Source organism: Nicotiana attenuata, chromosome 6, assembly GCF_001879085.1.
Source record: "Nicotiana attenuata strain UT chromosome 6, NIATTr2, whole genome shotgun sequence".
NCBI lineage: Eukaryota > Viridiplantae > Streptophyta > Magnoliopsida > Solanales > Solanaceae > Nicotiana > Nicotiana attenuata.
The window spans coordinates 71,560,855-71,575,984 of NC_031994.1; the positions used below are offsets into that span (position 1 = coordinate 71,560,855).

At 42.9% G+C, this 15,130-nt stretch overlaps 1 protein-coding gene across 1 annotated transcript; it reads right to left on the bottom strand.

Annotated features, from left to right (window-relative positions):
• On the bottom strand, nucleotides 658-2,457 carry LOC109227967. The gene is made up of 6 exons (XM_019393156.1): nucleotides 2,359-2,457; nucleotides 2,026-2,307; nucleotides 1,638-1,940; nucleotides 940-1,442; nucleotides 795-849; nucleotides 658-711 (listed from the first exon to the last, which is right to left on the bottom strand). The coding sequence occupies exons 1-6, from the start codon at nucleotides 2,455-2,457 to the stop codon at nucleotides 658-660; spliced, it is 1,296 nt and encodes a 431-aa protein (XP_019248701.1).

The window sequence follows — 15,130 nt, forward strand, 5'->3', positions numbered from 1 at the left end:
TCAGACATCGTCCATCCAATTGCTCGCTTGTGTTCACGTAGCACTCTCAACAGCTTTTCTTCCTGCAATTTAGACAAGTCAGAGGAAACAATAACAGGTAAAGTGTCAGAGTCTCCCAAATAAGCATATTGCAGGTGAGATGGGAGAGGTTTAAGCTCCAAGTTCGGGGCTTCCTCAATTGACGGCTTTGGAGGAGGTCCCTCTGGCCTGTTCAAGGGTTCAAAGGGGTGTATCCCCTGCATGTATGCACAAGATGTATCAAAGATGTGCTTCATCTCCTCGACCTCTTCATCATTCCCCAGGCTATCAAACAACATAAGTGCTTTCTCTAGAGAATCGTCTAGATATACACTTGGATCACGAATTTGCTCATCAGCCTCAACAACAGATATCATGGAAAGCTCCTCATAGTGACGGGGAAGTTGGATTGCTTTGTAGACATTGAAAACTGCTTCCTCGTCATCTACCCTCAAGATCATCTTTCCCTCTCTCACTTTGATAACTGCGTCACCAGTAGCCAAGAGAGGTCGCCCCAATATGATTGGGACCAGTTCATCAGCCTCATAATCGAGGATAATGAAATCAGCAGGGAAGATAAATTTCCCAATTTGCAGCAACACATCTTCAATCACCCCCTCATGGTGTGCTATCGATCTGTCAGCCAGCTGCAACATCACAGTAGTTGGCCTTGGAGTTCCCAGACCCAATTGCCTGAACAACGATAGGGGCATCAAATTTATGCTTGCCCCCAAATCACAAAGAGCACGACCCACATCAATATTACCAATGCGCACAGGAATCGTAAAGCTGCCAGGATCTTTTAGCTTTTGAGGGAGCTTATTTTGGACCCTAGAAGTGCACTCCTCAGTAAGTGCAACTGTCTCAAATTCAGTTAATCTTCTCTTGTGAGCCACTATATCTTTTATGTACTTAGCATACTTTGGAATTTCACGAAGCACATCAACAAGTGGAATATTCAATTGCACTTGGCTCAACATGGAGAGAAATTTGCTGAACATGCGATCATCATTCTTTTTCTGCAATCTTTGGGGAAAAGGTGGTGGTGGCCTTGGGGCCTCCACTGGCTCTGGAATTTCAGCAGTCTTCTCTGGCTCGTTTGTCACTTTAGGGATCAACTCCCCCTCAGGTACGGACTTATGTTTCTTTTTCTTTGGCACTTCCTCAAGCTCCCTCCCGTTTCTAAGTGTAACTGCATTCACTTGCGGATTCTTTTCTGTGTCACTGGGGAGAGCGCCTACAGGTTTAGTATTTTGATTTGTTGCTAACTGCCCCATCTGCCTCTCAAGATTTTTGAAGTCGGTCCTGAGCTGCTGATTGTCAGTCAACAACTTCTTTAGTAAATCATTTGTGCTCTCTTCCATTTGTTGGGGTGGTCTCTGAGGCTGATGGAAACCCCCCTGGGGTCTATACTGATTCTGATTCTGCTGATTTCCACCCCATGAGAAGTTGGGATGATTCCTCCAATTTGGATTGTAAGTATTCCCGTATTGTGCATGCTGGTTCGGTGGACCCCTATTTTGTTGCCCCACATAATAGATGGATTCTGGATTCGTGGGGCACATATCACTCATATGACTGTCGCTACACAGTTCGCAGCAAATAGTCATCTGTTGTACCTGTTGCATTGGTTGTGGCTGTTGCATTGTTATCCTAGTCATCTGATTGGCCAGCTTTGCAATTCCGGCTCTCATTGCTGACACCTCGTCGAGCTCAAGTAACCCATCTGATTTTTGCTTAACTGCCTTTCGTGAGTCACCATCACCTTGCCAGTTATTATCATTAGCAGTGAAAGTATTCAGCAAGAGTTGGATTTCACTGTACAGTTTGGCCATGCAGCTACCCCCACAAGCTGAATCTAGATTTATCTTTGAAGCATCATCTAGCCCAGATACAAAAGCGTGACCCAATACCTCATCCGTCTGGCAATGGTGAGGACAATCTCTGAGCAACTTCTTGTACCTTTCCCATGCTTGACGAAGTGTCTCGCTAGCTTGTTGTTCGAACCCAAGAATTTGACTCCTCAACATCTTTGTTTTCTTGGTGGGGGAAAAACTTGATTAAGAATTTCCTTGCCAAATCATCCCAAGTGCGGATTGAATTAGCTGGCTCCTTATTCAACCACTCCTTAGCTTCCCCGAGCACAGAAAAGGGGAAAAGTGTCAGCCTGACATAGTCCTTGGAAACATTCGGATAGTTGTAAGTATTCGTAATTTTTAGAAAATTCTGAATATGCCTCTGCGGGTCTTCATGAGGTAGGCCCACAAATTGCCCTGTGGACTGGATCAGCTGCACCATGTATTGTTTCAGCTCAAAGTGCCCAGTGATATCAGGCTTCACGATAGCCTGAGTCATATTAGCCAGACTGGGCCTTGCAGCTTCAATCACCGCGCGTTCCTCATTACCCGCTATCTCAATTGGCTGTGGTTGAACTACCATGTCCAACTCTCTTTCAATTTTGGTTCTGGCGTCCACCTCCCTCCTCAATCTATGAAGTGTTCGTTCAATTTCGGGATCGAGAGGAAGGAGATTGTTTGCGCTTCTACTTCTTCGCATTCAATAGAAAATCCTGTATTAGCAAAATCAAAGTGAACTAAAGGTTAAAACTCGAATAAATAAATAATAAAAGCTCAATTCAGTCAAGTAGCTAATTTCTAAGTCCCCGGCAACGGCGCCAAAAACTTGTTGCGACCAAAACACTCACGCAAGTGCACGTGATCGTCAAGTAATAGAGTAGTGAGTAGAGTATCGTTCCCACGAAGACTTATGATTACTGTTGACTGATTCAAACCCAATTACTTTATCTATCCAAGAGGTTTTTCACAAAATCGAAATGTACTGGTTGTACTACCTAACTATCAAGAAATAATCTAACTAGAGCAATTAACCAAACGAATAGCAAGTTCAATTAACAAACAATAGGAGAAGATATTCCAGGGTCACGGGCTAGTTAACCATCGTGTTGTGTTCTTGGCTTAAAACGACTAATTGATTTATCTGGATTGTTGATTGACAGGGTTTATATTACTCATAAGAATCTGTCGAGTTCTTACTCGCCTATTCAAGCTAACTCAATGCCTATATGTCTATGGAATTAAGATTAACAAGAACGCATTTACAATTCTTGTATTCCAACCAAGCAGGGCAATTGGGTATATGTCTATCCCAATTGCGAATCCATTCCCCGAGGCCCGGGTTCAAGAACCTGCTCTATTTAATTCTATATGCAATCTAGAATTCCCACTTTCGAGTTCAACTCTAGATTCGTAGATAGTACTTCACTGTTAGCTACTCAGCAAAATAATTAAAAGCAGAATTAAATAAACAATCCAATTTGACAAACCAACTTCGTCGAATTAAACGTCAAACAACAACTTTCATGTTTCACCCATGACCCCAGAATAATGAGTTTTAGCTACTCATAACAACGTAAAGATAATCCATGAAAATATTCATCATGGAGAATTGCAATAAAAAGAAGAAATAAATAACTCTGATGTTTTTAGGTGATCTCTCACACTTGTGTTTCTTTCCCAAGAACTCTCCAAAACAAATCTGCCCTAATATGGCCGAATTCCTACTTTTTATAAGGGTTTTACACCAAGTTTTCCCGACTTGACACTTTCGTCCCTGGCTTTTTCGCGTTCTGCCGCGGTCCCACCGTGGTTACGCCAGGACCGCGACCAAATAGGTCCTCTAAATCTGTAGCTCTACTCTGCCGCGGTCCTACCGCGGTTACGGTCTGACCGCGGCAGGCCAAGTTTAGCTCTGCTTTTGTCTCTTCACTTGGTGCATTTCGTGGGCATTGTTTGATTGGCCTCCTTTTCTCCGTAATTGATCCCAAACTTGCTCCATCGACTTCATTAGTTGGATATAGCCTGCAAAGCATGAAAAGCACTAATCAGAGCATTTGGTTATCACTTTTTACCACAAAGCTATACAAAAATGTGGTTCTTTTAGGGTCCAATTATAGTATAATTCACATATTATCAGTCTATAAGGGCCAGTTGCTCATAGCGGCTCCTTATCCATTCTGCATGGCTGAGTTCGGCTTCTTGTATGATCCTTAAAGAATGAATTTCTACTTCAACTGGAATGACAGCTTCGGTACCATAAACCAGTAAATAGGGAGTTGCTCCAGTTGACGTGCGGACCATAGTGCGGTACCCCAATAGGGCAAAGGGCAACTTCTCATGCCATTTTTTGTGGTTTTCTACCATTTCCTTAGTATCTTCTTGATGTTCTTGTTAGCGGCTTCCACAGCTCCATTCATTTGAGGCCTGTATGTTGTGGAATTTTTGTGCTTGATTTTGAAGGTTTCACACATTGCTTTCATCAAATCACTGTTGAGATTGGCAGCATTATTAGTAATAATGGACTCGGGAACCCGAACCGGCAAACAGTACGATCCTTGAAAGAATCTGCGACGACTTTCTTGGTTACAGCTTTGTAGGATTGATAACTAGGGAATCTGATGCATTTTACACTCCTTCAAGCTCAAGTTTTGATTAGAAATGTGTACAAAATAGTCCCAAAGGCTCACAAGTTGTGCTTGATTGCAGGTTTGATCAACAAGGTGACAAGGTGTCAAAGATCAGCTCAAAAAGGAGTGAAACTTGCACAAGTACCAAGACAAGACAAAGCTCAGGCAAAACAGGGCTAATGCGGCCGCACACCATTCTGTGCGGTCCCCACAAGTGAGGTTCAGAGAGGCTGCTACTCAGGCACAAAGGCAATGCGGCCGCACTCGATTTAGTGCGGTCCGCAGAAAGAAATTTCAGAGAGTTGCCGATTTCAAGTTTGAAGCCCAATGCGGTCCGCGCTCCATTTCATGCGGACCACACCAGAAGCCACCGCGGCTGCACTAGACTTTGTGCGGTCCGCATTGCCCAAGTTTAGAGAGCTGGAAATTCAAGTCAAGAGCCTTAGTGTGGCCGCACGTGATTTTGTACGGTCCGCACTAGCCCCGCAGGGGTATTTTTGTCCGATATTTTTAGCCTAGTATAAATAGATTCTTTCCCATTTCTAGGTAAGCAGATAGTTTTGTACGCAGAGCTGCGCTCGTGACTTGGGTTATTTTGCTATTTTGAGTAATTTTACCTTAATTTTACCATTGAATCTTCAAGTTCTTCTTAGTAATTAATTTATGAGTTTATCTTCATCTATTTCTTCGTTTTTCTCTCTGATTATGAGTAGCTAGACCCATCAGCTAGGGTTGTGGCTCAACCCTAGTGTGGGTAATTGATGGGTCTTGAGTTTTAGGGCTTGATTGACTATGGGTGTTTGATATTTGGGCTAATTTCATGTTTAATTGCTAAATTAGTGGTTGCAAACACTAGTTTGTGTTTAGTTGACTTTGGTTCTTCTTGAGAAAGAGAGCCTAAGTCTCTAAAATTAGTCCAACAAGGAATTGGGGCATACTCAAGAGAATTGATAGCCCCAATTAAAGGGTTAAACCAAGAGATCGTAATACTCGACTTGAACCTTAATTGCTTGTGCAAATTTGCATACCCAATTGGTCTTGAGAAAGTCAATTCGGGCAAAATCACTCAAACTACCGAGAGGTATAGAGTGAGTAGAATCGAGCAATGGTTATATCATACTTCCGAAATGTGACAATCTAGCTTTAGACTTAAGAATCTGTCAATTGACTACCTAGGCGAAAGCCACCACCCTAGTGCCTTTTAATCATTTGAACAACTCGCAATAGTTTAATCCTAGCTTATTTTAGTTTAATTGAGCATTGTAGTTTTATAAAAATTAGATTCATAATTAAAACCAAAAATGTGTAGAAGTGCAATTTGGAGCAAATACACAACTCCACTTTGGATAGACACCCAACTCCAATATCTAGCTCCCTGTGGAAATCGATCCCGACCCTAAATCGGGTAAAAGCTACTTCGACCCCTCTCTCGCTACTCAATAGTAGTGCAGGGTTGGCTTCAATCAACTTTTTGGCGCCGTTACCGGGGAGCTAACGGTTTTGGCTATCTATCTAAATAGTTTTGTGTTTTGTTCTTCTTTCCTTCTTTGTTACTAATTTGTGTGTGTCATAACTTCAGGTACAAAATGGCATGAAATGCTAATGACCCTCTTGGAAACGTGATTGTGGGGGAGGAGGTTGTTGATAATGGAGAGGATGAGGTGCCTCTTGTACCTCAAGGACAACATAAAGGCCGCCAGGCCAATGCAAATGAGAACGTCCCAGACCCTCCTCCGCCACCTCCAAGAGTGGCTCTAGAGTTCTTCCCAACCAAGGCTATGCAAGTGTAATTGTTTTGCCCCGGATGCGGGCTGGCAATTTTCAAATAACCAACGTGATGCTGACATTGTTGGAGCAGCGAGGGTACTTCATGGGTGCTCCCACTCAGAATGCTTACAAACATCTCAAATGGTTCGTGGATACCTGTTGGGGGAGCAAGCAAACCAATGTGTCCGAGGATGCACTTCGATTGAGTCTCTTCCCATTTTCACTTAGAGGGAAGGCATTGGATTGGCTTGAGCGACTTCCCAACCATTCCATCACAACATGGGATGAGTTGGCGGATAAGTTCATTGCTAAATTTTTCTCACCGGGGCACATGGCAGCACTACGGGATGAAATCTTAGCCTTCAAGCAGGAGCCCGCCGAACCATTGCACGAGATTTGGGAGAGATATAGAACTATGGTGAAGGAATGACCCAAAAATGATATGACCGAGGCTATGATACAACAGACCTTCTATCGGGGCATCAATACAACGAATCAGTGCATAGTGAATCAATTGGCTGGGGGTAATTTCATGAAGCTGCCTCATGATGAAGCTTGTGCTATTCTTGACGAGATGGATGACACATCCTCCGCTTGGTAAAGTAGAGCCAATGTGCCACAGGGAGACCCCACGGTCACTCATTTACACAAAGAACTACATGACCATGGACAGGCCATAGCCGAACTTACAACAACAATGAACCAATTAGCAAAGGCACAGTTGCAACAAGTTCAGAATCCTCGCCAAGTAAATGCCATGGAGGGTGTCAACATGCTTGTAAACAATAGACGACAAAGAGGCCAACAGAACCAAGGGAATTCGAATTAATTTGATAATGATTGTGGTAGATTCCAAGATGATTGTTATGATGGCAGAACGAAGAGGTGCAATATGTTAATAATTACCAAGGCCAAAGAGGCAATTCTTCTAACCAACAACAACAATGGAGATCCCAGGGCAATTGGGGTAACCAACAACAAGGCAACAATAATTGGAACAATCAACAACAAGGGAACAACAATTGGGGAAATCAAAATAACAATCGGTACAATCAGGGAAACTGGGGAAACAACAACAATTGGGGTGGAAACAACAACAACCAGGGTGGATGGAACAATAACCAAGGAAATCAGGGGCAAGGCTTTCAAAGGCCCCCAATGTACCAACAACCGAGCAACCCACCACCTTTTCCATCCCAGGGTCCTACTTCTTCCAACAATGAAACGGGTAGAATTGAAATGATGTTTGAACAGATGATGAAAAAAAATGCTGACTCCAATGCGCAATTGGCTTCTCACAATACTTTAATCAGGAATTTGGAGGTCCAGCTAGGCCAAATCTCACAGTCATTAAATACTCGCCCTAAGGGGGCTCTACCGAGTGGTACGGTAGTTAACCCAAAGGGTGGTAACAATCATATTATGTCAGTAACTACAAGGAGTGGACGAGGCGGTGATGTGAATGCCTCCAAACAAAAGCAAGTTTTGGGTAATGAAGTTGAGTTGCAAGAAGATGAAGTTCCTTTGGTGGTTCAGAATATGGTTGATGAAAATGTGAACGAAGAAGTGAGGATTGATATTCAAGATGCCGAGGTGGAAACGCAAAATGACGTGAACCCGTCTAGGGAACACGAAATAGACATGCCGGAGCCGGTTCTACCAAAAGCCAAGGCACCCTTGCCTAGGCCACCTCCACCTTATCCTCAGAGGCTAGCCAAGCAGAAAAATGAGAATCAATTCAAAAAGTTCATTGACATGATGAAGAGCTTATCCATTAATGTGCCTTTGGTGGAGGCTTTAGAGCAAATGCCTGGCTATGCTAAATTCATGAAAGATTTGGTGACAAAGAAAAGATCCATGGACTATCAAACTATCAAGATGATCCACCAAGTTAGTGCTATTATACATTCAATGGCTCCGAAGTTAGAGGATCCTGGTGCTTTCACTATCCCTTGCACTATTGGGAGTGCAGACTTTGCTAAAGCTTTGTGTGATCTAGTGGCTAGTATCAACTTGATGCCCTACTCAGTTTTCAAGACTTTGGGTATTGGGTCACCGAGGCCAACTTCCATGAGATTGCAAATGGCAGACAGATCAATAAAGCGAACATTGGGTATTGTTGATGAAGTGTTTGTCCGGGTGGAAAAATTTATCTTGCCAGCTAATTTTGTGATCTTGGATTGCGAGGTAGATTATGAGGTCCCGATCATATTGGAAAGACCTTTCCTTGCTACGGGGAAGGCTCTAGTGGATGTGGAAGCAGGGGAACTCACTTTCATGGTGGGTGATGAGAAGGTCGTTTTTCATGTGTGCAAGTCAATGAAGCAGCCCAATTGTACAGAAGTGTGCTCATTTGTGGATCTTGTCACGGCTGTGATAATTGATGATACTAGTGCAATGATCAATGTGGAGGACCCTTTGGAGGCCGTATTGTTGAATCTTGATATCAATGATGATGAAGGCCGAGTGGAGTGCGTGAATGCTTTACATGGAATGGGCTCTTATTCTTATGAGCCTAGGAAACTCTCTTTGGATCTTGAAAATAGAAAGACCCCTCCAACANGGTTTTCTTAATGCCACGATTCTTTCCAAAGGTGGAATTTGTGTGAACCGGGTGGCTCTTCCCAATGATAGATGGCGTGACAACCTTCTTAAGGGTTTGAGTCCGTTTTTCTTTTTGTTTTTAGTATTTAGTGGTTAAGGGTGCCTCAAGAAAAGCTTCACTTGGGCCTAGCACATTTGCCTTTGATCTCATGGTCAAAAACAAATTGTTGTGTTTAGGATGGTTATAAGCTCTCCTTGATCCAAATGATAGATTGAACATTTCCATAGCCTACCAAAGATAAAATCCCTAGTCAACCCTTTTGAGCCTTAAACCTTTTTCCTTCAAGAACCATGATACAAGCCTTTACCCGTTCTAAAAGATACCCTCTCTTGGCACCCGATCTTTCCTTAGCACATGGCAGAAGTATAAGTTTGGGGGGAGAGACGAGGATTGCAACAAAGTGGTAAAAAGGTACAAAATGAAGAAAAGGAAAGGCAATGAAAAAGAAAGAAAAGCAAAAATACAAAAAGAATACTCAATGTGGAAATGAATAAAAGGGATTCAAGAAAAGCAAAGAATGAAAGGTGTGAAAAAATGAGAAAGGACAAAAGATTTGAAATGTATAAGAAAGAGTGACAGTGTGTCTCTCTAACCCCTTGAAAGAAGTGAAAAGACTCAAAAAGTCAATTGAATTTGTGCCAAAATGAAACAAAAGAAGTGCTTAAGGGAAGATGGAACCTACTTAGACCAAACATTGCCTACCCGGAACCAAAAGCCTTCACCATGACTCCACAAAAGCCCTATATGATCTCTAGTTGAATGAAGCTTACATTAGTGGTGACTCACATAAGGGGCAAGCATATGGTACTTAGAGCCGGACTTGTGACTTTTATTTTTGAGAGATGAGTGAATTTCCATTAACCACGTTCTGAGTGCCACTATTCTAAAGGTGAGGTTTGCTTAGGGAGAGCTGAGGATGTGTGAGTTTGGGTTCCACAATAACCAAAGTAATAGAAAGAGTTCTTTGATGTGTCGAGCCAACTCTTGATGCTCTTGTGTCGCACTTAATCCATGGTGTTTGAAAGAGTAAATGTTGTTAATGATTCATTTGTATTGAGGTCAATTGTTAGTCCCAATTGATGCGAGATGAGGTCACTTTAGGATAACTGAATTTTCTTGGATTTTCTCTTAAGGGTGTGTCTTATTTTGTTTGCTTGAGGACAAGCAAAAGCTTAAGTTTGGGGGAGTTGATAACTAGGGAATCTGACGCATTTTACACTCCTTCATGCTCAAGTTTTGATTAGAAATGTGTACAAAATAGTCCCAAAGGCTCACAAGTTGTGCTTGATTGCAGGTTTGATCAACAAGGTGACAAGGTGTCAAAGACCAGCTCAAAAAGGAGTGAAACTTGCACAAGTACCAAAACAAGACAAAGCTCAGGCAAAACAGGGCTAATGCGGCCGCACACCATTCTGTGCGGTCTCCATAAGTGAGGTTCAGAGAGGCTGCTACTCAGGCACAAAGGCAATGCGGCCGCACGAGGTTTTGTGCGATCCGCACTGGGATCAATGCGGCCGCACTCAATTTAGTGCGGTCCGTAGAAAGAAGGTTCAGAGAGTTGCCGATTTCAAGTTTGAAGCCCAATGCGGTCCCCGCTCCATTTCATGCGGACCGCACTAGAAGGCACCGCGGCCACACTAGACTTTGTGCGGTCCGTATTGCCCAAGTTCAGAGAGCTGGAAATTCAAGTCAAGAGCCTTAGTGCGGCCACACGTGATTTTGTGCAGCCCGCACTAGCCCCGCAGGGGTATTTTTCTCCGAGATTTTTAGCCTAGTATAAATAGATTCTTTTCCCATTTTTAAGTAAGCAGATAGTTTTGTACGTAGAGCTGCGCTCGTGACTTGGGTTATTTTGCTATTTTGTGTAATTTTAGCTTAATTTTACCATTGAATCTTCAAGTTCTTCTTAGTAATTAATTATTGTGAGTTTATATTCATCTATTTCTTTGTTTTTCTCTCTGATTATGAGTAGCTAGACCCATCATCTAGGGTTGTGGCTCAACCCTAGTGTGGGTGATGGGTCTTGAGTTATAGGGCTTGATTGACTATGGGTGTTTGGTATTTGGGCTAATTTCATGTTTAATTGCTAAATTAGTGGTTTCAAACACTAGTTTGTGTTTAGTTGACTTTGGTTCTTCTTGAGAAAAAGAGCCTAAGTCTCTAAAATTAGTCCAACAAGGAATTGGGGCGTACTCAAGCGAATTGATTGCCCCAATTAAAGGGTTAAACCGAGAGATCGTAATACCCGATTTGAACCTTAATTGCTTGTGCAAATTTGCATACCCAATTGGTCTTGAGAAAGTCAATTCGGGCAAAATCACTCGAACTACCGAGAGGTATAGAGTGAGTAGAATCGAGCAATGGTTATATCATACTCCCCAAATATGACAATCTAGCTTTAGACTCAAGAATCCGTCAATTGACCACCTAGGCGAAAGCCACCACCCTAGTGCCTTTTAATCATTTGAACAACTCGCAATAGTTTAATCCTAGCCTATTTTAGTTTAATTGAGCATTGTAATTTTATAAAAATTAGATTCATAATTAAAACCAAAAATGTGTAGAAGTGCAATTTGGAGCAAATACACAACTCCACTTTGGATAGACACCCAACTCCAATATCTAGCTCTCTGTGGAAATTGATCCCGACCCTAAATCGGGTAAAAGCTGCTTCGACCCCTCTCTCGCTACTCAATAGTAGTGCAGGATTGGCTTCGATCAAGCAGCCTCTACCCATTTCGTTATATAGTCAACAACCACAAAAATGAACGGGTGCCCGTTAGAAGCGGTGGGCTCAATTGGACCGATGACATCCATTCCCCAGGCGGCAAAAGGCCAAGGTGCATTTGTTGCATTGAGATAGTTTGGTGGTACCTTTATCATGTCTGCATGTACCTGGCACTGGTGGCATTTCTGTACGTACCGGATGCAATCCGTTTCCATGGTCATCCAAAAGTATCCAACTCTGAGTATTTTCTTGGCTAGGATAAAATCATTCATATGTGGTCCACAAGTTTCGGCATGTATCTCCTCGAGCAATATGGAAGCCTCCTTTGCGTCAACACACCTTAGCAACCCCATATCAGGAGTTCTTTTATATAGGGTCCCTCCGCTTTGGAAGAAGTGATTGGATAGCCTCCGCAGAGTGCATTTCCGAATATGGTTTGCCTGCTCTGGATATTCTCCCTTCGTCAAATATTCTTTGATGTCGTGGAACCAAGGTTTTCTATCTGTTTCTTCTTCAACGTAAGCACAGTAAGCCGGATGGTTATGGATTTTCACCGTGATGGGATCGATGAAATTCTTATTTGGATGTTTTATCATTGATGACAAAGTGGCCAGTGCGTCTGCGAACTCATTTTGAATTCTGGGTACATATTTGAATTCTATCTTTGTGAATCTCTTCATTAAATCCTGTACATGATACAAGTATGGCAGTATCTTGGTGTTCTTCGTAGCACATTCTCCTTGAACCTGGTGTACCAGAAGATCCGAATCACCAATTACCAGCAGCTCTCGTATATTTATATCGATGGCCTGATTGAGCGCCATGATGCAAGCTTCGTATTCTGCCATGTTGTTGGTGCATGGAATCCTAAGCCTACTTGAGTAAGAAGTTCACACCTTACGAAGCACGATACTCTCTGCTAGAACGCACCTGCTATGCCTTGACCTGGACGGCTCAAAAATTGAGGCATTACTTCTGTGCCTATACCACATACCTCATATCCAGGATGGATCGTCTGAAGTACATCTTTCAGAAGCCCATGCCAACCGCGAAGTTAGATAAATGGCAGATAGTGTTAAGTGAGTTCAACATCATTTATGTAACTCAGAAGGCGGTCAAAGGACAAGCATTGGCATACCATCTTGCCGAAAATCCCATGGAAGGAGAATACGAACCACTAAAAACGTATTTCCCTGATGAAGAAGTATCCTTCGTAGGGGAGGACATTGCTGAAGCTTACGACAGTTGGAGAATGTTCTTTGATGGAGCTGCAAACTTCAAAGGAGTGGGAATTGGAGTAGTGTTGGTATTAGAAACAGGTCAGCATTACCCTGTAACTGCGAAGATGGGTTCACATATTACTTTGGACTGTGCTATGAAGCGGCTAATGTAATTGAGGCATCCTAGGAAACTCATCACGTCCTTCTTGCTATTTGGTGGTGGTAACTCTTGGATAGCCTTAACTTTGGATGGGTCCAACTCGATTCCTCGGCGGCTGACAATAAATCCTAACAGCTTTCCTGCGGGAAACCCGAATGCACATTTTGCGGGGTTCAATTTTAGATTGTACCTCCTTAGCCTTTCAAAGAACTTCCTCAAGTCTACTATGTGATCAGCGGCCTTCTTGGATTTGATGATGACGTCATCATCTTACACCTCTATTTCCTTATGTACCATATCATGGAAGATGGTTATCATGGCTCTCATGTAAGTAGCCCCAACATTCTTTAGACCGAACGGCATTATCTTGTAGCAGTATACTCCCCACGGTGTGATGAAAGATGTTTTCTCTGCGTCTTCTTCATCCATCCAGATTTGATAATAACCCATGAAGCAATCCACAAAGGATTGGAGTTCATGCTTGGCACAATTGTTGATCAGGATGTGTATATTTGGTAGTGGAAAGTCGTCCTTGGGACTTGCTCTGTTTAAATCCCGATAGTCAACACACACCCTGACTTTCCCATCTCTCTTCGGAACTGGCACAATATTGGCTAGCCAGGTTGGGTACTCAACTACCCTGAGAACCTTAGCTTTGATTTGCTTAGTGACTTCCTCCTTGATTTTCAGGCTCATGTCTGGTTTAAACTTTCTGAGTTTCGGCTTTACAGGCGGACACATTGGATTGGTAGGCAGCTTGTGAGCCACTATGGATGTGCTCAGACCGGTCATGTCATCATATGACTATGCAAAGATATCCTCATATTCCTTCAAGAAACGAATGTATTCTTCATTCTCTAACGGTGATAAGTGAATGCTTATGCGAGTTTCCTTGACGGTTTCGGCGTCTCCCAAATTTATTGCTTTGGTTTCGTCCAGGTTGGACTTAGGCTTATTCTCAAAGTTCTCAACCTCCCTGACAACTTCCTCAGGTATTTCATCTTCTTCTTCTGAATCACTATCCTTATGTTGCGTTGTCTCATTATAGAAAATGTGAAAGATAATAATGAATGATAAATAGCAATGCACTGATTAAATTTTGAAAATACCCCAAAACAAGTACGGCTCGATGAATCGAGCAATTATTTTAAAACAAAATGCGTCTCTTAAACAAAATTACTAAAAACATTTGAAATGCCTGGCATGGCTATAGAAATAAATTAGGCTAAGTACCAAGCTACCCAGGGACTCGGCGGACCCGAGATGGTGTGGCAGTCCAAATCCTGAGAACAGCTCCCTTCTCCACAATCTGAATGGTGAGGCCTTCTTCCTCTTCCTCCTCAATTATCGCACTGCAATCCATATCCTCGTCTTCCTGGAACAATTTTCTCAACCTAGCTAAAGCTTCTTCTTCTGCAGTCCCCCATATTGTATCGGCTTGATGAAAATTCTGACCCAGATGTGGCACTGGTTGCTCGAGAGGGTAATAAGGACCACGCCATGGTGGCGACCAGTCATTATATTCCTGCCAGGTATACGGGTACCCCAGCTCGAAAGTTGTGCCATGGAGTTTCAGCTGTATTGGCTTAGTAATGCCCTGGAGGTCCTTCCCCAATCCTTTGCTAGGTTCATACCCAGACCATGCCAGTATGCTTTCTATTTTGTTACTCCACCACTTGTCATTTTCAATCGCGTTGAAATGTTCAATGTGGTAATTAGTTTCTCCACCCAGCCTTCCTCTATTCTCAATGGCCGGGATAGTTTGACTGGTGTAAATGGGGTTACTCCCATCTTCGTGAATGACTACCTCCTGGTGGTTCCACTCGAACTTCACGTCCTGGTGTAGTATGGAAGCCACAGCCCTAGCGGCATGTATCCAAGGTCGGCCCAACAGAAGATTGTATGTACCTGATATGTCAAGCACTTGAAATTCAACATCGAACCAAGTTGGATCCATCTACAGGCAAAGGTTAATCTCCTCAATCGTGGCCCTTTGAAACCCATCAAAGGCTTTCACGTTCATACTTCCTGCCCGTATCTCGTGGAAATCTTTGCCCAAACTATTCAGAGTAGCTAAAGGACAAATGTTGAGACTCGAGCCCCCATCTATTAGGACCCTGCAATGAATTTATCTTCGAACTGTACCGTG

Coding starts and splice junctions, on each gene's coding strand:
- LOC109227967 (XM_019393156.1), bottom strand. CDS start 2,457: ATGGTAGTTCAACCACAGCCAATTGAGATAGCGGGTAATGAGGAACGC. Junction 2,308..2,358: donor CTAATATGACTCAGGCTATC/GTGAAGCCTGAT, acceptor TACATGGTGCAG/CTGATCCAGTCCACAGGGCA. Junction 850..939: donor GTGCTTCGTGAAATTCCAAA/GTATGCTAAGTA, acceptor GTGCACTTCTAG/GGTCCAAAATAAGCTCCCTC.